General features: G+C 36.3%; 1 protein-coding gene across 1 annotated transcript in view; it reads left to right on the forward strand.

Annotated features, from left to right (window-relative positions):
• Nucleotides 1-23,372, forward strand: part of TMC1 (transmembrane channel like 1) — a 58,594-nt gene extending 35,222 nt beyond the window's left edge. The window contains exons 10-20 of the mRNA XM_050329309.1: nucleotides 471-615; nucleotides 2,293-2,487; nucleotides 9,317-9,496; nucleotides 9,809-9,961; nucleotides 11,226-11,354; nucleotides 14,855-14,922; nucleotides 16,946-17,185; nucleotides 18,961-19,086; nucleotides 20,796-20,874; nucleotides 20,970-21,099; nucleotides 23,104-23,372. Coding sequence (XP_050185266.1) covers nucleotides 471-615; nucleotides 2,293-2,487; nucleotides 9,317-9,496; nucleotides 9,809-9,961; nucleotides 11,226-11,354; nucleotides 14,855-14,922; nucleotides 16,946-17,185; nucleotides 18,961-19,086; nucleotides 20,796-20,874; nucleotides 20,970-21,099; nucleotides 23,104-23,372 — 1,714 coding nt within the window. The remainder of the gene's footprint in view (nucleotides 1-470; nucleotides 616-2,292; nucleotides 2,488-9,316; nucleotides 9,497-9,808; nucleotides 9,962-11,225; nucleotides 11,355-14,854; nucleotides 14,923-16,945; nucleotides 17,186-18,960; nucleotides 19,087-20,795; nucleotides 20,875-20,969; nucleotides 21,100-23,103) is intronic.
• The last annotated feature ends 485 nt before the right edge of the window (nucleotides 23,373-23,857 follow it).

Consider the following 23,857-nt stretch of genomic DNA (forward strand, 5'->3'; position numbering starts at 1 on the left):
TTTGGGGCTTTGTATTTGTTTGTTTTGTTTATTGTTATTTTAGAATATTTTATTTATGAAAATTTTTCTCTTTTTTCTCTTTGCAAAGTCTCTAATAAAATCTATTTCTGTTCAGGATGCTCTGCAGCTTTCTATTTAAGAGATTTCTTGATATTGTTTTTCTACTGTGTTTCTTATCGAACAGAGTTTTGTCAAGGTGCTAATGAAGTACATTCATTCCTCCTTATCAAATTGTGTGTTGTGAGGTCATAAATTGTCTAAATATGAAAACCTCCATCCTTTTCTCTTGTTTGTTTTTGCTTTGAGAAAAGATTTAGTGTAACAACTGACAGCAAGAACGATATAGGACTTAGTTTGCTTGTTTGGTTTTTTCCAGAAAAATGCTAAAACTTACGAGCAATTTAAAAATCATACTCACAAAGTAGAACTTAGTTCTAACAAGGTCTTCCTGTGTCTTTCTGCCTTTGTAGAATGGCAAGGAATGCAAATGAAGATGGTGGTGGGGATGATACTAGTTTTGTTTTCAGTTGGAAAATGTTTACAAGCTGGGACTACCTGATTGGCAATCCTGAGACAGCAGATAATAAGTTTGCCTCCATCACAACAAGCTTTAAGGTAAAACAGAGCTCAGTAAGGAGAGGTAACACTGTCTGTCTTTCACATTAATGTGAATCAGATGGAACTAAGGTCAAGTGTAAGCTGTGCCTGGGGCCTAGAAACCTCAACTTGAACTGGCATTATACCCTTCTGAATCTGAGTCTTACGCTTAGCCATCCTATTTTTTCATTTTAATTTTGGAAGAAAATGTTTACCATGTTTTGTGTCCCCTATGCTGACAGTACTAGATTTAGAAAGATTATTCTAATGTAAAAATACTATTTTCCTTTTTCTCATCTCTGATGGCTTCGAATTTCTATGGTGTTTGTCTGAAAAAATTTTTTTTGAATGTTGCTCATATATTGCTAACCTCACATTACCATCTTGTTACAGAGAAGAAATATCATAAAATAAAGTAAAAGAATCATCTATAAAGGGCTATTTATCATGTCATAAGAATTGGCCTCAGAATTTTGAGCGTATACTTGCTTTTCAGCAAGAAGATGCTAAGCTTGCAGTGTCACTGACAACGCACATGAGGGGAGCTGGAGGGCTGCACTGCTCAGTTGCACTCACCACCTTTCCTGTCTGCAGTACTGATATTGCCAATTTACCAACACACCCTGCCCATCTTCTCAACTGCAGGCATAAGAGATACGCAACTCAATAACAAATGCACTCAAAATCAGCATAAGTCATGAAGAAAAGATCCTAGGAAAACAAATACTGAAGAAGTAGGGACTGAAAGCGCTGAAACTGTGTCAGCTTGCCCTGTGTGCCTATTAGGGTCAGATACTGAAAGCTATTTGGGGAAGATAACAAATCAATTGAGACACAGGCTTAATTCTGAAAAACAAACTCATGAAGATTAACAGTGATACTTGCAAATGAGCAAAGAACCTCAGATAAAGGGTGAAGTCTTGGCTTGGGTGAGGTCATTGGAGTTCTGTTCAAAAGCTGTTGCAATCTCCTTTCATTTATGTGACAAACACAAGCTGTAAAAAGAGCAGAGTCATGCAGGGCAATTATTACAGTGCAGGAGTTCAGCTTCCCCTCTGGGCAATTGATCTCTGTAACCAAACTCCCTTTCATAAGGACACTCCACAGTAAAAGCTCCTTCTGCAGCGAAAACTGGAGACTACAGTTACACCAGTCTTAATATTTATCAGTCATGGCCAAGGATAAATGTGGGGCAAATATTTTATTCTGAAGGTTTGCACTGTTTGCCTCTTTTGGGACTCCTATGCCTGGACTATCTTTTTATTCCTTTCGAATTGCTGACTTTCAGAATAAAACTTTTTCCCCTTTTCTCACAAGTGCACATTTTTGAAGTGTGACAGTTCCTTTGCTGACAAATAATCACACATGTATCCTGCTGTGTCACTCAGCCTCATATCACCTTGCAAGCAGACAGAACGTACCGTTTTCTTTTCGGCACATGAGTACAAGTGTAACAAAACTCAGTGGGGACACACACAACAAAGGCAAAGCAAACCATGGGGAGCCAAAACCGAGAATTTGCCAGGATTTAAACAAGATTTTATGACATAATATAGGCTCATCTCAAAACGTGAAGTGCAGATGTGCATTTACAGCTTTGTAACTTATTTAACTGACTTCTAAAAATTTAGGAAGTAATGTGGGATCTTGACCATTAAAGTATTCATAATATTCTTTTCTTTCTAACAAGCGCAGGAATCAATCTTGGAGGAGCAGGAGAGTCGAAAAGAGGAAAATATTCACTTGACTCGATTTCTGAGGGTTCTTGCTAACTTCTTAGCCCTATGCACACTTGCTGGAAGTGGCTACCTCATCTTTTTTGTTGTCAGAAGATCCCAGCAATTTGCCTTGGAAGGTCTGGAGAACTACGGGTGGTGGGAAAGAAATGAAGTTCGTGCTAGCACATTTCTATAATAGATGTGGTTTGAAGCTGTGTTCCTCTGCTTTGCATGTTGCCTTTTTTTTCCTGATAATTTAAATATTCTGAGTGTGGGTGGTAAATGTCTAACAAAAGAATTGCTTTTTACTCCTGCTTAATAAAATTTCTTGGTTGCTTCTTTCAAATATCAATTTATTTAGTTTTCGGTTGAGGCCAATATGTTTCCTGCTCTTAAGATTGTTTTCCAGATACTCTATGGATTCACAAGCCCTCTTCAAGGGACCCAGTTTGTTGATGCTTTTCTTTGAGACTGGTCCAAGTAAAGTGACTCGTGTATGGGCACAAAATTATCTGGGGCCTCATGGATACAATTCTGCAGTGTAGCAGCTGGTTGAAACTAAAGCCTTCCAATTCCATCTGCCCTGTCCAAGGGTCTATACCATTTCTTTTTACCTAATCTGTGCCTAATGCTTCCTTCTAAAGCAGATGCAGCCTGCCTGTATAATGATGACAGTGACTGCATTTGCCATGACAGTGTGCAGCATGCATCTGAAGTCAGTGTTGTCGTATTAAAACCTGGAAAAGTTTTACTTTCTTAGTAAAGGTACTGCTGAGCATGTTGTAAAATTAGTTTGTTACTTAAAGCTTACCTTCTGAGCTGGAGTGTAAAGTACATACTTGATTTAAGATAAGGTAGCCTCACAAAGCTGATAAGATGGCCAACAGTGGAACAAAGTAAATCAATCTGGGATTTTCAACACCAAAAGATGACTGGGAAAGTAACATTAAAATCTGAAGTAATCCACCTCTGGAATCCAGAGAAGTAGGGTTGTTGAGACAGGATTAAGTTACGTGTTATTACATGTTGATTTGATGGGAAGAAAAATTATGTGCAAAACTGCTTTAAAGCGACACAAGCTCTAGGCTAGTCAGCAGATTAGCAGAGGAAAACAGTTCAGGAGGAATTCAGTTTTCTATCATTTGAAAGGTGTAGTAACAGACTTGTACTAACAAGACCTGTGCTATCAAAAGCTGTTATATTAGTTTATACTGCAATCTGGAAAGCAGGTAATGTGTATTTATGTTCATTGCTTTAGTTTTGTTTGTATAACAAAAAAGTACTGCTAAGGAGACACTGTATTACAAAACTACAGAGCAGCTATGTCTCTAGAGGAGAATCATTACAGCAACACTGACATTATTTGGCTAAAGAATTTTTCCTATTGACACGTAATTAACATAATTATGAGGTATAAATATTGCACTAGATTGGATATTAATATTTAATTACATAAACATATTTGGCTTCTATGTAGCAGACATTTACACATTCTTCTTATTGTGTAGATTGTTTCCTTATGTTCACATCATTAATAGACGGAGATTTTAATCAAAAAAAATCCCATTAACACTTACTGTACTACTTAGGGTAAATGAAAGTGCAGCTCTTACATACAATAAAAGTGGCAGAATGTAAAAATTTACCTTCTTCATAAAATTATTAAGCTCCTTTTGTAGGAAATTTCATCACACTGGATGCATTCAGGTATTGAAAACTGTTTACATGCAATTATTGTGTCCATGGGGCAATCCAGGGTATATTTTTTGTTGCCGGTTCCTGAAGCTCACACTGTAATAAAGTGTTGCTGATGACTTTGTGGAAAAGACTTTTTTCTTTCTGACTCTCCTCATCTTTCATAATATTGTAAATTTTTTAACTCCCTCTCCATATTGGCAGTACCTAGTTCTATCAGAAATCAGTCCAAATCCCATTTCATTGTGTGTCATGGAGAGGAGGAAGTTAGTGGAAATAGGCTGGGACTGTCGGTGGATTTCATCAGCCATTGCATCCTTGCTGCTGTGTGGCTGTGGCCTGGTGGTTGGTCATGGATGAATGATGATTCTGCACTGTGTGCCAATTTTCCCATGACTCTGGAGATTTTGGTAAAGAGCAGAATAAAGCCACCAATTCCCTTGGCAAAGTGTTCTGAAATTAAATAAAATTTGCCGAATGACATTGACTTTTCTCATTTGATAGAAGACAGCTTGCAGTGCTAATAGGTAATAGGAGCATCTTTTTGGTACTGAGTACCCTTTTTCCTCAAATATGTTATTGTAGTTTTTGAAAATAAATCTACTTAAAAACTGAGAAAACATATGAGTAGACAGACTGATTCCTCTGAATCAGAATCAGAATCAAAAATATATTGCTATTTAATGTTCCTAGAACTTGGTATGGAGTACACTTATACTAAATTATTTTGCCATGTTGTCAATGATCTATTTAATTCCAGGAATAATTAGGCAGCTTTCATTATTATGAAATATAATTTCTTAATTAATTTCTTTTTAAAATTGAAATTATTTACTGGAAAAGCATTTTAAATGGTTCTGCAGGAGCTTTTAGACAAACCAATGACCGCTGCAATCACTGTTAGTGGAAATTATGATTTATTTTAACTTGACTGCTTACTCTTAATGAAATTATCATTCAACCAACAAGCAGTGACTGTTCAATATTTAATGTTGTGTTGGCACAGTTTGATATACTAGTGGGGCTGGTATTTAGATGTGATTTAAATGCTGACAGGATTTCTTACCAGATTCAGAGCAGCTGGAAAAGCCCCTTTAAGAAGTAAATTCCTAGCTTTCAGAATATAATACCAGGACTTGGTACCCAGACTAGATAATGATAAAGAGAGAAAAAATGTCCTTCAAACTACAGTTTTAATAATCAGTGGGTGCCTCTTGGTTGTTGTTGCCTTTCTAAAGAGAATTCTGCCTCAGTAGGGCAAAGAGGGCTTTTGAGATTCACTCAGCAGATAGTGAATATAAAACCACATTGGCTGTTAACAATAACTCTATCCTGTACGCATGATGGCATGATGCCCCTCTTCTGGCACATCATTCCACAATTCTTAAGCCACAGAGAATAGCGAAACTGTCAGTGGTAAAATGAGGGGAAGAAAATCTGCAACAGAGAATCAAGTTGACAAGAAGCCCGGAATATAAATCAAGTCCTTCTCTGAAATTGAACTAGAAATAGAACAGTGGGTAAAATTAATGGATGATGTTTTTTTCAGTAAAGCTCTCCACAAGCCAGTTAAACCCTTCACAGTAAAAGTATAATGTTACTATATCTTTGAAAATATATGAGAAAATTTATACTTTTGAAATTTAGAATCCCATCATGGTTTTTGTATTTTGAAAAATCAGTATGCTGCATTCTGTCTCATTAAAGCTCTGCATTTTCATTTGTAATAATTTCTCACTTTTAAACTTCGTAAATTGCTGTGCCTCATTTCACTTCTTATCTTAATAACATCTGTTTTCCAAAATTAGAAATGCTTTAGAGATGGGGACCATGTGTAGTCAAGGCATGGAAAAATGGAGATAGAAAGTGCATGAGAAAAAACATACATGATTCAGATAAGTGGTAAAAAATACAGAAAAGAATGAAAATATAGAAAGTGAATGTTTGAGAGAAAAAAAAAGCAGTGCCTTCTGTCCTTCCTCTCACATGCAACAAAAAGAAAACTTTCAATAAAATTAACTGGTACTATATATAATACTGCCCAAAGGACACATCTTTTCTATTAAAGTACATGTTTACTATGTATTCCAGTATGAAAACTAAGAGACATAAAATAAATTAAGTAGAAGCCAGGTTCAGAAAAAGCAAAAGGGAAAGAGTGGTAAATAGTGGATGCCAGTGCTATGGTGCCGAAATTCACTTTTGTCTGAAGAAAGATTTATATAAAGCATGAAAGAGAAATCATCTGTATGTTACTTGATGCATAATGACCAGACTAGACTGAACAAGTTCCCAAACTTAATGTAGTTGTAGTCTATGTCTTATTCATATATGTTTTCCTTGTTATTGCTCATCCCTGGGTACCTGTTGACCTCAACCAGCCCTTGGTATGACCGAGAACATTTCCTGTTATGCACACATATGCCTCTGGGACTTGTTCCCTCAGGAGAATACGAGACAGCAGAGTCAGTGAGGATTTTGATTTAAGACTCTTCAGCACCCCAACAAGATCCAACGTTTCTATTGATAAACAGGATACATATCTGGTTACAAATAGTCTGAATTTTAGGAGCTCGTGGTTAGTCAAATTGTCTGCAGTTGCCTCCTGCAACTTTTCCGTTTGGGCCATATTGAGCATAAATTCTTAGGTCTGATGGTGACTGAGACAATGTGTTATAAACTATGTTAGGTACCTTGAAGACCTGAAGATCAATGTTAGATACTTTGAAGACCTGAAGATCAAAAAGCTTGTGCAGTTCAGTACAAAGAGAAATTAATGAATACTTTTACAATGAAACTCTTATCATCTACTATAAATACCAAAAAATTATGAATATCAATAATTCTCCTAAGAGAAAATTTATTCAAAGCACTAATTTATGAAACTCAATAGAGTTGTTAATATAATAAGGTAAAAGGTAGCAGGTCACTAAAATGTAAATCCTGTCTTTTGAAGTTATAAATCCAAGTGATGCAACAGACAGTAGCTACAAGTTTTTGATTGGCTGTTTCTATCTTCAATGTTATGAGGTAACAGTGACTTATTACTTTAACAAGATAATCTTAATTACAAAAATACTACCTAAGTAAATAAATATTTAAACATCAGTGAATTCCTGTAATCATTAATAAAATATCTACATATTTTTCCCAGGGCGTGCCACAAGCCATGCACGGAAAACACTACTAATTGCCTACTAGTAAATAAAAAAAAAAAACAACAAACACATTTATTGTCTCTAGAAGTCATAAAAAGCCAAGAATATAAAAACAACAAAAAGAAAACTATTTAATTCTATTCATTAAGAACACCAGTCAAATCTATGTAAATTTTTAGTAGAGGGAAGAGACACATTTGCAAGTGAGTGAATACATTGGTTGGTCCAATGCCTTTCTGCTGCCCTATTATTTCTGAGAAGCAAGCGCAGTCCTAACCCTCTTGATGGCAGAAATCAGAAATTTTTAAAAATTTATACTTGTTCTAGCAAAATGGATTCAAACATGGCTCAGAAAACCTTGTTGCAGAGCAATTAGAAGACTACAGTCCTATAAACAATTTTTTTTTTGTGACTAAATCAAGTAATTTTTCTTAGTTGTTCTAATATGATTAATCTCAAATAAACATCTTTATGCTTTCTAACAACCTTTATGACTTAGATTGAGAAAATGTCTCCTGTTTCTTGTTTATTGATTTTAGGCCTTAAAGATACATTTTTTGTAATACAGTATTATTTCACATTGAAGGTGAATAACTGCACTCTTAAACTTTTTTTCCATGTTTTCATTTATGGCTGGCAAAATGAATTAGAACCAAAAGATTGGAGTAGACCTGAAATAACTTTCAGCAATCACTTAGGAATGTTACATTACTGGAATGACTCACTCATTTGTAGCATTTATAAGCTATGTGTATTTTTGGTTTTCCATAAAAGCTAGTTATGTTGTGTGGGGCTTTTTTGTTTGTTTTGTTTCATTTTGCTGAAATTGTTCCATTTCCATACTGTTAAGATGATAAGTTACTCTTATTAGAGATTTCTAAGAAAGTCAGGAATAAAGAAGGACTGATTATGAACTACTCATATGGGATATAAGATAGAGAGCTGGGCCATATGAAATCAACAACCACATGAAATTTAACAAGCAGAAGTGCTGGATTTGGCACATGGGATAGGGTAGTCCTGGGTATACGTGCCAATAGAAGAATAAGAGGCAGGGGAGCAGCTCCAGAGAGAGATTCAGGGGTTTGGGTAGATGGAAGTTGAATATGAGTCAGCAGTGCACTGTCAGCCAAAAAGGCCAGCTGTGTCCAGGGGTGCATCAGGCACAGCATTGCCAGCCAGTCGAGGGAGGTGATTATCTTGCTCTGCTCTGCACTGGTGTGTCCCCACCTTGTGTCCTGTGTGCAGTTTGGGTGCTTTAATACACATGCTCCAAAATACTGGAGCATGTCCAGAGTGACCAAGATGGTGAAAGGCCTTGAGAGCCAGACTAAAGAGGAACAGCTGAGGTCACTTGACTTGTTGAGGCTGGAGAAGAACGGGCCGAGTTGTGATCCTGTCAAAGGGGAGCAGCAGAAGACTAAGCGCTGAGCTGTCTCTGGGGACCAGCAACAGAACACAAGGAAAGGGAATGAAGCTGCATCAGAGGAAATTCAGACTGGACATTAGGTAAAAGTTCTTCACAGACAGGGTGTTGAGTCAATGGAACAGGCTCCCCTGGGAAGTAGTCAAGGCACTAACCCTGCCAGAGTTCAAAGAGTGTCTGGGTGACACTCTTATTTATTTGGCTTACTTTTCAGTAGTCCTGTGGAGAGCAGGGAGTTGATGATTCTTATGGGTCCCTTCCAACTTGAGATACTCTGTGATTCTACGATTCTGTGACATCTAGAATTGATTTTGGGTGAGATCTCAGATAAATTGAATTTAGTGCAGTATTTTTGTAGGAAAGCTGTCTGTCTTTGGGGAAGATGTGGTAGAGATGATAGAGTAAACCAGTGCTAGAAATAGGTTTTTGTCAAGTCCTATTATAGTAGAATTTTAGTTAAATTGTAGGTTCTAGTCACAATATTTTTGAAATTTTTGTGAAATGGAAAATGAAAAAAAATCCATCTAAATAAGGTTGCAACTGACTTTTCAAGCCTTTCCTCCTTTGTGAAAACAACTTGTGATATTAAGAGTGGATTTTGGTTTTTATTAAATTAAAACCCTAATATAAAGTAGTAATAGATTCTTCATCCAAATCAACAATAACAGAAGAATTAGTTTCTAACATTTCTCTGTAAACTTTTTTCTCCCCTTTCTCCATAGGTGAACATGGTAATGTCACTTTTAGGAATGTTCTGTCCAACTTTGTTTGATGTAATCAGTTCCCTGGAAAATTACCACCCTCGAATAGCTCTAAGATGGCAGCTGGGACGAATCTTTGCGCTTTTTCTTGGCAATCTCTACACTTTCATTATCGCCCTAATGGATGAAATCAACCTCAAGGCAAGATATTTACTACCCTTCACTATTTTTAACATGTAGCTGGGTAAGAATGAGGACCTCCAGTCAGTCACAGACATGTCAGCGCAAGGCATACTTTTCTTTCTATACTTAAATTACATCCATACCTGAACTATCATGGGAATCTTGAAACAGAACACACTGTTTGTAACAAGCTCATGTTTTGTTTTGGTTTTTTGTTTTTGTTTGTTTGTTTGTTTGTGTTTTTGGTTTTTGGTTTTTTTGTTTGTTGTTGTTGTTGTTGTTTTGTGGGTTTTTTTTTGTTTTTCCTCCCAATTTATTTTTTTTACTTAGTTGGAAGAAGAAAAGATAGTCAAGTATAACATGACAATATGGGAAGCCAGTCTGTACAATGGTACTATTCCAGAAAATTCGACTGCTCCTCCAATACAAGTGGACCCTGCTGACGTCCCCAGAGGGCCATGCTGGGAAACAATGGTGGGACAGGTAATATATCTTCTTTGAGCTCATATTTGAAAATAGGTCAGTTACAGAATATGATATCTAACCTCTATTTCTGCTAGTGTGTCACTAAGGTGGGAAAAGGTGAACAGAAGCAGATGTGGGACTTCTTCTTGAACTAAAATTTTTTTTAAAAATTGTTTTATTTTATTTTGAACCCTGTCTAGTGGGGAATTCTTTCTTCTGTTAGTTGACAGCATTGAAAATGTTTCTTTTTTTCCGCTCCTTTTCACTGTTCTCTTGTCTAATCTTCCTCTTCCTGATTTCAACTTGTCTTGCAAAACCTGTTTAGCAATTTTGAAAAACAAGGACATGTGTGTTAGTCAGCTCTTACAGCAGTATGATTTTGAGAAGTTGTCTCTGTCTTTAGTGTAAGTAAAATAATGTAAAAGAACAATAGTGATTTAGTGGTCAATCTGCTTAATTATTTTATTTGACTCAGTTGAGTATTTATTCATATGAACCCATCAATGTGGTTTCAAAACAATTTTCTAACATACTCTTTTCCTCTATTTGATCATACTTTGCTGTTATTGTTTTATCCACAAAAACAAATTCAATATTGAATCACTTTTGCTGTTTCTCCATCTATCTGACAATTTGTCCTCCTTAATGAATAAATCACCAGGCCCTCTATTCTTTCACTGATGCTGAATAATAAGTGAACACCAAGAGCTCATGACTGAACTAGCTTTCCCCTTAATTTCAGATCAGGGAGGGTAATAGCTTTTTGGACTATTGGGGCAAGCTTTGGACTATTAGGCCTGTTACAAGAGGCTTTAGTGGAACATACCAATATTAAAGTAGAGGAATGAGGATTTGCATCATGATTTTCTTCTTTCCTCTTCATATTCACTGGGCACAGTAACAACCTGAGAAAGAAGATAGTCACATTTTTTTTTTTTTTAAATAATCTTCTCAAAGTCAAAGGCACCAAAAGCAGTTTAAGATGTCAGCTAATATTTCTGTTATAGCAAAAATCTTGGCTGGAAGTCTTTCCCTGTCTAATCATACCCAGGAACTCTCATCAGAAAATATGAGCACAAATTAGAGCAAAGGATACCTCTAGCAAATGAGGAGCAGTATTTCTCTCAGCATATTACAGAATAAGTGGTTGTAGAGGAGGATTGGAGTCTTTTCCATGTTGAAGCAGGATAACCACAGTTACACATCTAGTCCAGTATTTCATTATTATTGTAACTGTTAATTGCATAAATGTATTCTTAAAAGAGAATATTGCTCTAAACAGGAATTTGTGCGCCTGACAGTATCTGACACGATGACAACATACATCACAATTTTAATTGGCGATTTCTTGAGAGCTGTCTTTGTTAGGTTTTTCAATTACTGCTGGTGCTGGGACTTGGAGTATGGATTCGTAAGTATCTGATTTTAAATGTTTTTGTTATTTATTACTTCACATTTCTGTAACAAATTGCATTTTCCTTTCAATCCTACAGTTAATTTGTGGCTAGTCACATTATCTTTAAAATCACTATGTTAGTTTTTCTTGGAATTCGTATATGCTCTAATATTTGTCTTATTATTTAGATTCTGGTAACTTAAGTTTTAAAAGTTATTTGATTGTGTAAGAACATTGAGTACATATTTTTCCCACTTTTACAGTTTGAAGACTCATTCTCTCTTCCATAGAATACAATCACCTTGATTTCTACAGGAGTTTGGATAGTGGCTTTTAGCACACAGTGCTTGTTGAGAAAAATAGGAAAAATCTTGTTCAAGAAATCTTATTTTATGTATATATATATATTTTTAATAGAATTAATTTAGCATAAGGTTGTTAACTTAGTAAAGTTAGTAACATAAGAAGGTATAGAACTCTTCACTTGGGATTTGAGACTTTCCCTCTTTTACTCTGACCTGATCTAGGCTAAATTTTCCTGCTAAGATATGTACACTGTAAGATTTAAGGCTGCTTTTCATCTCTTAAATAGTATTCATAGTATTGTAACAGCTTGTGAAGTTCCTGAAGACTCCTTAGAACAGAAAAGAGTTAAGTAATTTAAGACTATCATAGGTACCTCTGCATGAACAGTCATTGTAGCTGTTCTGCCATAATTATGCCCTTCTTCCCTCCAAATTTTACCTTCCTACACATAGAAATTTCTTTCTTTATTAAAAAGTGAACCTTGGGAAATGTTAATTTTTCAGAAAAAGAGAAAGTTTTGGTATTTTCTACTAAAAAACTCAGGTATCTGATACTGCAATCGCATTGTTATTCACTGGCTCCTACAAAATTTTAGCATTATTTAAGGGTTTTACATTGTGTCTCAAATAGTACTGGTATAGGGCTGGAGACAAAGACTGCCAGCCAGCCAGGTTGTGCACAAACAAATTATAACCTACTTGCAATATCAAAATCAAATGGAGGAGTTTGAATACAGCATGAGCAGAAAAACTGCCGACAATGCATTTGCTTGTAGGGGATCCTGGAACCAGCTTATAATTGACATTTTTATTTGGCAGCCAGTAAACTGCTTGAAACAACAGCCTGAAGTAGAAGTTGAAACTGGAAATCACTGAATTTCTGTAAATATCTGATTTTAAAAGGTTTCTTAGAAACTAGCTATATCTGCATTTCTGTGGTTAGTGGTTATGGATCCAATTTTTAGACTTTTTCTATATCCCAAAAATTTTTGACAATCAAGAAGATTCTTTGCAGAAGAATTCCAGAAATTAACTTATACATTGTGTGGGAAAGCTACTCCCTTTTATTTGTTTAAAAATTAGATTTCCAGTTATTTTCTAGACCCTATGTTATGTTATGATGAGCAGTCATACATTATTTGATTCTGTGTGATACTATTAATTCTCTCCATGTTGCTTTTGATATTATATCCAATATAGATCTTATTAGTCAACTGCTTTTCAAGTTGAATATTGAACTCTTCCTTGTATGGAAGCAGATTCATAAATACACACAACATAAGTATAGCAGATCACCGTAAATATATGCATATATATGTGTATACATACGCAAAAGTACACAGAAAACCTGTAGGGACTTCAAATATTCCAACACCATAACATAGTATAAGTCAAAAATTATGGCTTCAATTGATGATTTCAATGGAATAACTTTGTTGTTCAGCCATAAGGGAATAGTTATTTTTGCATTTCGTACTCTTTACTCCTTCTATCAGTCATCAGTATAATTGGTATCTAGAAGTCACACATTATGGTCTTTTTGTGCACTAGTATGGTGATTCATGCAAGTCACCAGCTGTGATGTAGCAATACTCTTTTATGAGAAAGGTGAGTGAACAAGATTTTGTGATCTAAATAATATAAACGATATGTTTGAAACACACATTTAGGTGCAAACAAAGAAGCTTACAGCCACAATTTCTTACCAGAAAGTTTTGTTCTGGTGCATATGCACACATACTAATGTGTATGGATGCATTTCAATTGTTTCTTAAATTCAGTGTATTCAGAGTTTGCAAACAGAAATGTTCATGAATAAAAAATTAATAATTAGGGCAAAAGAACAGATGTAGAAATGATGAAAGCTTTGGAAAAACAGAATGACGGGATCAAATGAAGAGCACTGAAATGAGAGCAAGGCCTAAAAGAGTTAACCAGAATGTCTTGCTTGGCAGAGAGAAGGCCCCTCATACCTGCTCTGTCTATGTTGCTAAAGAAAAATTTGTTCTGTTTTGTTCATTTGACCTAACCTTAAGAAGAATGCTAGAAACATTATTCAATGGACCTAGGGGCCATAAATTAGGGTAAAGTAAGCTAAAGTAGACGTTTGAATAGGAGAAATAGGCCTAAAGCCAAGGCTCTCTCCACGCTTCAGTGACTGGGGCAAAGACAATGGAAAGTTAGGAAGGTCAAATTGAGGAAGGCTTCTGGGCGCCCCCAGACTCAGAGGCTGAAGGAGCAGATGTACCACCAAAATTGAGGGCCGTGTAAAGCACTGCCCTAAGCTCTGCCTGAACTCTGCCTGTACTCCACCTATTGTTAGTATGTATAGATAGATGATGCAATCATACGTAAATCATATGTAAAGAATCATGAAGGAAGGATTGTATAAAAACTCTTATTTTTGTGTGCCACGTTGAGCAAGTTCCTTGTGGTGTGAACCACGCTTGCTCCCGAAGTCAACAAATAAATATCTTCGCTGCTCAAAAGACTCAAAGTTTCTGAACAGTTCTTTTACTGCATTTTTTGGATTCAGTTCAGAAATATAAGACTAAATAATTTTTGTGGCATGAGTCTACACCAGAAATAAAAAATATATGATACAGGGCTTTCTTCAACAGACAAATCAATAACGAAACTCCATGGCTGAATCTTAAAGTAAAAATTAGAATCAAACACCTTCAATTTATAGATAAGATATTTGTATTAAACAAAGAAAACAATGATTGGCAACATCTATCAGTGCTTAAAAGTAATTCCTCAACAGTGTAACTGCTGAAATATGAAAAGTAATGCAGTAGTTCAATCAGATATTCAATCACATTAAATCACATTAATAACATTAAATAGCATGTCTGGTACTATATTAGAAGACACATTACATGACCACCACTAGCCACTCCAATGGAAAATTTCTGAATTGTTTCTTTAAAATTTACCTAGTAACCAGAATATTTTTTAATTCTCTCTTAGCACTTTCCTCTGAACAAATACAAAAAAGATTTTCAGTAAAATACTGCAAACTACATAAAAGACTGTTATATGAGTTATAACATTTATTTTGTGATTCACTGATAAGATGCAACAAGAGGCCTTGTAAAATGATACCAGTGTACTGCTGCTGTTGGAACTGAGAGTTTTAATCTAGTGTAAGTCATCTTAAAAACCCTTCTGCAAACCTAATTAAAACTCCTGTATCATTTCTTTCAGCCATCATATTCTGAGTTTGATATAAGTGGAAATGTGCTGGGACTGATCTTTAACCAAGGCATGATATGGTAGGTGTGACAATGCATGTTGCATCTGCAGGATGGCAGGATTTGGCTGTTTCTGTGAAGGATCCTTCTGAAATCCTGATCTTGTCCCATCTCTTTGGTTTGATGGAAGTATAATGAAATGTACACTGAACTCTGGTACACTGCAATCAGTGAGAACACTTCAAAACTAGTTCTGGGCTAAGATTGTGGGACCAGATACTTCAGGATTTTGCACTGAATTGGTAAAACCAACCAGTAAAAACCTGCATAGATTAATCTTATGTTGTCTGACTGCTTGCTGTACTGTTTGCTTTGAATTTCAACCTTCCAACTACCTTACCACTCTCTTCACATGTTTCCTGTGGAGAAAGGCCTTAAAACGAATGTAGTTACTCTTAACTGCAGGCATGTGAATGTGCAAACAATGCTACTGCTACAGAATCTTAGAATACCACAGAAATACAGACAAGAGCTGCAAATATCTTGCAGTCCTTGCAACCAATTGCCGCTGTGGGGTTGTTGTACTGGGAGCCTGATGGTGGCACTGTGGGCTTGTTCACATGGAGGATTTGAGGATTTATCATTGGAGTTGAGCATGGCACCACCCCTGGCCTTGCAGCAGCACGCCGTAAGTAGGGCTGGAGGGAGTCCAGCCCTGTTGTTAGCATCTGAGGCATTCACATTGTGTCCTGCATCTCATAAAAGCAGCTCAGCTTTGCAACTGGCACCTTGTTATCTACCTTAGAACTGCCATTCCAGTTTATGGTAGGAAACATTTCTCAAGCTGCTGGTCCTCAAAATGATGAGGCTGCAGCATAAACTCTATTTTCCGTTTGGTACTTGCCAATTGATGTCACTAATACTTTTGACTACTATAATAAACACTTCTGAAGATAGGCTGAAAATCATTGTCTACCAGACAGATGTTGGAGACTGGGTGAGGAAATTGATTCCTGATTATTCCCCAACAAAAATTCTATACACGTCTACCATTTTTATACTTCATTACATGTACAGACTCTGCATGTACTTCTAAGCTGCCATGCTCCAATATATGCTGTCTGACACATAAATTGTGACTTGTGCTTTTGTGATGCTATTTAGATACAGAATCCTTCATTTTACTGATTATTGCAGAGCTGGGACCACATTTTCATGCTAATTCATGTTTGCAGGGCTAAGCCACTAGAGCTGTGTTGTTTTTCAAAATATTATCTGATGATTTAAACTGAATCAAGCATATCAGATGAGTTAAAAAAGGTTGACTGAATTATAATAAGCACACATTCCCAAAACATATTTATCATTAATACCTGTGTAAGATTAATTAGCTTTTCTTTTATTTGAGCTTGTCAAATTTCTATTTTGCATACTTCTTCTCATCTCAAACAGAATAGAAGAAAGGGTCAAGCAAATGAATGTAACTGCTCTTCAGTCAGCATGACACAAGAAACAAAGTGTGATAAAAGTAAAATGGTGCCAACTGTGTCAGTGTCATAACCACATATAACCACAGTGTCATGCAACCACATATAATAGGGAAAAAACCAGTGTTTAGCAGAATCTATAAACATAATGTTGGTCTGAAGGGCTAAATGACCATGACAACAGAAGTTAAAATAAAGACAGAGTACGTAAAGTTAAACTAGCTAAAAATATCCTTCCTCAAATGATGTTACTATATTAAGAAAATACTAAAGTATAAACTTAATTATTTTGTTTATTCCTAGCTGTTGGGGTTGGTAATACTTAGTTTTTACATGAAACAAGCAAAATGCTACTGGACAAATTAAGAGAGAATAATATTTCATCAAGTGATCATTTAATTTGCAGAGAAAGAGGACTTTGAAACCAAAGGTTCATATAGAGAATTCTCTCCTTCTTAAAAAAAGAGCAAAGACCAGTAACAAAACCCCAGATAGATGGTTTTATGAATTTCTTAGTGCACAGTTTGTATGGCTACAAAGCACGCCGTGAATGGCATATGTAGGAAGACAGAAGTCCTATAACAATGTGTTTATTTTTTTATTTGCTTCTTTTCTAGGATGGGATCTTTTTATGCACCATGCCTCCCAGCAATCAATGTGTTTCGCCTCCACACATCGATGTACCTGCAGTGTTGGGCGGTGATGTGCTGCAATGTCCCCCAAGAGAGGGTCTTCAAAGCTTCCAGATCCAATAACTTCTACATGGCCATGCTGCTTTTCATCCTCTTTCTCTCCACACTGCCTGTTGTCTACACCGTTGTCTCCATCCCACCATCTTTTGACTGTGGTCCTTTCAGGTTTTTTGCATTTTACAACCATTTTTTGTAATTGATGTAGTGAACTGCTTTGTCACATTACAGTGAATGATGCAGTAAAGAAGTGCTTCCATAATAAGCATTAGCACCTGATTGTCTGAGTGTTATGATTTTAAAGTTGAAATCCTGGAAAACTGAGTAATTCCTTGGAAAATTTTATCTGAGGTGTAGAACAGAAGATCCTTTCTTTTAATTAATTTTAATATAAAAATTATCAATACTACTGCACTAAAGACAAACTATTCTTAAGGAGTAGAGCAATGACCTGCTGTGAATATCAGTCTGTTGGCTTAAAAGAGATGGTTTTTAGGAAATGTCTGTGTCATGTAGGAAGGGCATATCAGAATGTACGATGGTGTGCTAAAGGTATTGGGATTTCAGTCTTCGACTGTCCTGACTCTCTCCAAATCAGAATTTCATGTGTCTGTATTACCACTGTCAAGCTGAATTTGTTTCTGAAGTCTTCAAGATCTCCATATTCCTTAGTTCCTTCTAAATACTTTGGCTTGCCCTACCTATGCAAACATATGCCTTGCATTCAAGTTAGTTTAGATTTTGCCACACTTTCTCCTGCTATGCACACTACCTGAGACCATTTTCATCATCTTTACCTGCCAGGTAGCATGAAATACAACTATATGATTACATATATATGTATATATATATATAATGATTACACAACAACAAACAGGATATGAAATTAAAAATTTTAGAAGTCTTTATTCTTTGGTTTTAAACAAAACATTAACAAAGCAACAGTAGAAGAATAGTAAAAGAGATATTCTGTTTGCAATGAAAGGTTTAGATAATACATTACTGTTGTAAGTAAAGTCAAATGACATCTGCATGATTTCCAGTGCACTTTGTAAAGGAGTAGAAGTCTCAACACATTAACTTTGGCCAAAGGCAAAATGAGATTGTGTCTAGACAACTGCAATAGCCACAGGTATCTAAAAGGGAGAACTGCATGACATGACAAAAATTTTGAGAGAACAGAGAATCCTTTGAATTTACAGAAGTAATTATAACAGAGCAAAAGATACAAATTAAGGTATTTTATTGGAGTCATAGCAAAAAAACCACAAAGGGAGACATCTGAGGTCAGATCTGAGTAGAAGCAGTTATTCAATTAGATATTAATGAAATGGTAAGATTACTCTTCAAAATGAGAAAGATGATGCTTGCCACTTTGTCATATGAGAGATAAGCTGTTCTTCATAAAAAAATGTGAAACCTTCAGTGTAACTGTTAATGGGGAACACTTCAAAGTAATGAAGTTTCATTCAAACTACATATGGGTAATGCCAAAGTTGAGCAGCCAGTGGATAAATACTGCTAAGACACGGCTCTGTGTTTAAAAAGGAAAACATTTTCCTGCTGGTAGCTCAGTGTCTCATCTGTTTTGAAGTTTGTGACTCTTTGGGTTTGGTTTTTTTTTCCCTCTTCACAGAGCACAAATTTCACTTCATTCATTGGTTGGTGGTAAGGAGTTCACAACTGATTCTTTGAGGAGTAATCTTGGTGGCAACTGCAGGTGAAAACTACTAGCATACAATAAGAATTTTGGTGTCTATTTTCCCTCTAGAATAAATAAATATTACTTAATATATTATTCCTTCCAGAGTGCAAAGTTTTAAATAAGGTTAACATACAGTTTATTGTCCGTTTCCCAAGATTGATGTGATGTGATTAGCATATATATTCATAGTTGCCATAATATTAGTATGTGACATATTGTCAACTTCTCTGTTTAATAGTGGGAAGACTAGAATGTTTGAAGTCATATCAGAAACTCTGGAGCATGACTTCCCTTCCTGGTTTGGGAAGGTATTTGGCTATGCCTCTAACCCTGGACTCATCTTACCCTTTATACTACTGATGGTGTATGTATAGAATATTAACTATAAGGCCTATTAAGTTTCTTTCACTCTGAATCTTCACTGCCTGAATATCTAATTAAGTACAGGACTGATTGTCCAGTGGTCAGGACCTGAAGAATTTGTGAGTGTTTTATTTGATCATTCTTAATGTCTGTTTGCAGAAACCTTGATATCTCTTTTTTGTTCAATGGCTTTCTTTTTGGTTTTGTTATTCTTTTTAAAAATGTTGCTGCCACAATAATGACAAAACTGTTAAATATAAAAAGGCTGTAGGGGCTATGAAGTGTTATAACACTGATCAGCTAGTCCTGTACACAGAATAGCGCATCATATATCCTTAATAAGTTCAATAGAAACAAGAACACCATGGAGCAGAGTTATTCTCAGTAACTTTCAGTGAGTCTGATCTTTGATACCTTTTATTTATAAAGACTACTCTATGCTATTGGGACAGGTGTGAGGCAGGGTTTTGAGACTTTATAAAATAGGGCTGGTAAAGATTTTTGTAAGTCAGTCAATACCTGGCAAAGAAAATGACCCCAGAATATTTGTCCTCAGAGACTGTATTGAGTTTTGCTTTAAAAAGGCATTTTGACCTGCCTTGTGTATATATATGTATTGGGTTATTTAACATACAGTTGAACTAAAAGTTAATTCTACATAGACATGAGTTTGGATTTAACTTTGCATTTTAGAACTGCAAGTAAATATAGAGATGATTACAGAATACAGTGGAATTTGCAGAAGGATTTTGAATGAGCAAGACGAAATTACTAGATGAAATTTTGTCAGAGTTTGTTTAACACCGTATTCTATTTTAACCCTTAGCTATAAAGGGCAAAGACACCAAAAATAAATAGAGGGGGGGAAAAAAAAAGCATAGGAAAATTACAAGGCAAAATGAGACAAAGTAGAGGAAACAGCATATACATCATCATCATTATTATTATTTAATTATATACATAGAAAATATAAATATAATATAAACATTATATTATATAAAAATGTAAATGTTATATATCCATATATACCACATATTCATATTATCTTGATAATACAATATTTAAGATACCATTATGTATATATATAATTAATTATGTACTGATTATGTCAATAAAAGACTGCATATCAAATTAATTTCTAATTAAATCAGGATGGTGAAAACTACTAATTCTCTAGTTATCACAACAGTAATTCCATACACTAACAAATGAAAATTGCATTATGTTATGCAGTATTGTTTTTGTTTACTAGAAGAAGGAGGTTATAATTAAAAACAAAAATAAAAAACTATGCTTTTTTTTTCACAGTATTTCAGATTGCCTACTGCATTAGTTTAATAGCTTTTATAAATACAATTTAGTAATTTTTAAAGTATATCATACAAATTAATTAACTATTATAAGTTATTCTTCAAGAGATACTTCACAGTGAAGCACTGCTTTATGGAATATCCTTACGTACTGTAAGGTTGAAGGTAGAGTATTAATAGAGAGGATAATTTCTTTTATTTTTCCCCCTCAAAAAACAGTGCCTTCATACTGTAAGGAAACACATCGTTCATTATTCATTGTCAAAATACTAGTACTGATTAGGCACGATACATAAGGAAAAGATATAGACTTTATATGATCACAACTGTATATAGGAATGTTCTGAGCCTTTATATTTAAATCCTTGTCTAACAAGAAATTATTATTCTTTAAATTTAGCCTGAGTATTTATTATCTCAACGCGACATCCAAATCTTACAAGGAAGCTAACCTGGAACTTAAAAAGAAGTTACAAAGTGTAAGGAATAGAGAATTATTGATTTTTTTATTTTACTAAATATTAGAGAAGCCATTTGGGTTACTGAAAGATGCCTTCTCTCTTCCCGTCATTAGCAAGCAGAAGAAAATAAAAGAAGAAATAAACAAAGGGCACAAAAATCAAATGAACAAGAAGAAAATCCTTTTGAGACAGAACTGCCAAAGCCTAAAGAAGGCAAGCAAGATGAATCCAGTCCAAACCAAGGTAAGGACTGGTTTGAATGTCTCAGTATGAGGAATTCATGCATGTGTGATATTAGTCTTCCTCTCTGCTTTGACTGCTCCCTTTGCCTTAAACTCCTGAAATATCTTCACAATACTGAATCACAAATATTAGCCTAATCTCCAGTCTACTTTTCTTTCTTTGGCTTGTTTAAGAAATATTGTAAAATTATTTCACACCAGGCAGCACCGAAGTAAAAAGCTGCACTATACTGAATTGGAGGTCCCAGTCCCACTGAAAAATACCACTTGAAGAATGGTCTGAATGTCAGTGATGCCTCTTATCTACCACAAATCATTTGAAGTCTAAATCTTGTACCCTTCTGTTGTATTTTGTTGACCCAGAAAGACTCAGGATACTTTGGTCCTCTGTGCCAGGTCCACCTGGAGAAGGTGTAGCCAGAACACAGTATGGTAGCAGTCCTTAACAGAAAATATAGCTTGGGCAGGCAGGTTTCAGTCTGTCCTAAGGGATTTTGCTGGCTATTTCCTTTTCTTCATCATGCATGCATGATGCTACATCTATTTCCTTTTCTTCATCATGCATGCATGCTACACAGCTGCTAAACTGGCTCAACCCTAGGAGGGAAACCCAGGTTAGAGATGACTGTCTTTGGAAGAGCCGTGTCTAATTACTGCCTTTATCACCACTGACAGATGATATTTAAGTGCATCTTGGGAAAAATCTCCACTTTTCCCTGTATGATCTGATTATTAAAGTTATTAGAGGGATAACTCTACCTGAATTAAGGTGCAAACAAGATCTATGCTGAAATAGTGTGGATTTCATTATAACAGTAAATGTGAGCTAAGGAGAGATAAAAAGAAATAAAAAAGAGGGAAACAGAAGGCAAGTGACAGAGAGACAGATTAGGCAGAAAGTATTGCTACCATGTGGGTACCAGTGGTGTCCCATTGATCCTCTTCCTCTGGTCTTCTTGGTGTTGAGGGTCTCATGAAACACAGAGTTCAATGGATTAATATACATTCAGGCTAGGTGAGAATGCCCAAACACCTCCCCTGGGGAGGGGGATGGAAGTTTTACACTGTCTCTTGGAACAGACCCGGGATTTATTGCAACACTTTTGTGTCATATACAGTCCTTTTTTGGTGGAATGCCTCAAGAATGACTCTGGAGAGTGCTTTGGGGGTCTTTGATGGTTTATGTCACCTTCTAAGACACGACAGCAGCCTCTCAGTTGAGCCAGTTATGCCCCATCAGACCTTCACTGGGCAGAGGGGGACGTTTTCCAGTTGTGCGATGGAGGGAAAATTACCGATAAAAAGCATCATCCCCTCTCTGCAGGGTCTCCTTCTTATCTGGCTTATAGCCTCCCCTGGGGCATGTGCACCTGGCCTCAGCAAAGCAACCTGGTGCCTTCGCCAATGGGAGAGTTGTTAACCATTTGAACCATTTGAGTCATTAACCACTGACAGTCCTGTCTCTCACAGGAGGGGAAGAGTTTGTAAACCCTGCCTCAGCAAATGAGTTTGTGGCCTATGGCCTCCCTCTGCCAAAGCCAGCCAGAGCTGATTTTCAGCTGAGCTGAGTTGAAAGCCAACTTCAGCTTAGTTTGGCTTTCCTTGTGAATACATCCTTCTTCTCCCAACCTTGTTTACCTGGCATAACTGGACAACAATATCACCTTTATCTTAGCTCAAGTCCTCCAGTTAGGAGGCATATTGGGTAGGTGGGCTCCTAGTCACAGACCAACAGTTGGTTCTTTTCATGGTTTACTACAGTGGACAAATACTTCAGTGATTTTAATGATGTTTAAGCCATTAACCATTTCAGTCTCTCACAGAATTGCAGAAATAACCGAATGGAAAATGCAGCAAAAGATCATGAAGATGTATTGGTTTTGGTAGGGGAGACCCACACTTTCTACTGCACTCTGGGGGGGTCAGGCAGCTGCAGAATTTCCCTGTCAGGGAATTTCTGACTTGTAAGCTTTTTTGTTAATTCTGTCCTCCAAACACCTTTCAGACAACAAGAAAGGACAGGATGGTAACAACTCCAAGAAGACAGGACAGCCACAAGAAGCCGGTTCCTCTCAGGCACTCCAGCATCCTGGCCCTGCCCCAGGCAGCCACTATCCCCCACAGAGCCAAGCAGGAAACCTTCCTCCCCCATCCATAGCTGTGACAAGGCCCCCAGGGCCAAGAAGGAATGGAGTGCCAGGCTATCCACCTGGAAATCCGTGCTTCCCAGGGCCTCAACCAGGAATGCCCAGGGGCCCTCCTAACTGCAGATAAGGAGACTTGAGCACACTGTGATATGATGAAGGAGGATCAAGGACAGAAGCATTGATCTTAACCCAAACATGCTCCTGCAAGTGCAGAACTGACCAGGTTTGTTGCAAATCTTCATATACATGGAAGTAGCCCATGTGCTTCAGTTTTTGTGTCATGGAAGCTTCAGAAGAAAACATTGCATATGTCTTGCATTTGAAGACACTGTGAAAATGTGTTATCTGTGTCAACAGGTTACTCAAATTATGGATATTTATTGGGGGATATTTTTTAGAACAGAAAGCATTTTGTATTCAGTTGACTGTTTCCTTAAAAGCTTGAAACTGTGTCTCTAATATCTTTTTCTTTTTCTTAGAAGCGCAGTTCACTGAAAACACAGATGTATATAAAATTTGTGAGAGTCAGTTATGTTTAAACCCTGCATATATCTTGTTTTCTGCAGGTTCATATATTCTTGGCCAAAGATTTCAGATTGTACATGGGGAAAC

The sequence above is a fragment of the Myiozetetes cayanensis genome, unplaced genomic scaffold (genome assembly GCF_022539395.1).
Source record: "Myiozetetes cayanensis isolate MyiCay16 unplaced genomic scaffold, myiCay2020 scf4, whole genome shotgun sequence".
Lineage (NCBI taxonomy): Eukaryota > Metazoa > Chordata > Aves > Passeriformes > Tyrannidae > Myiozetetes > Myiozetetes cayanensis.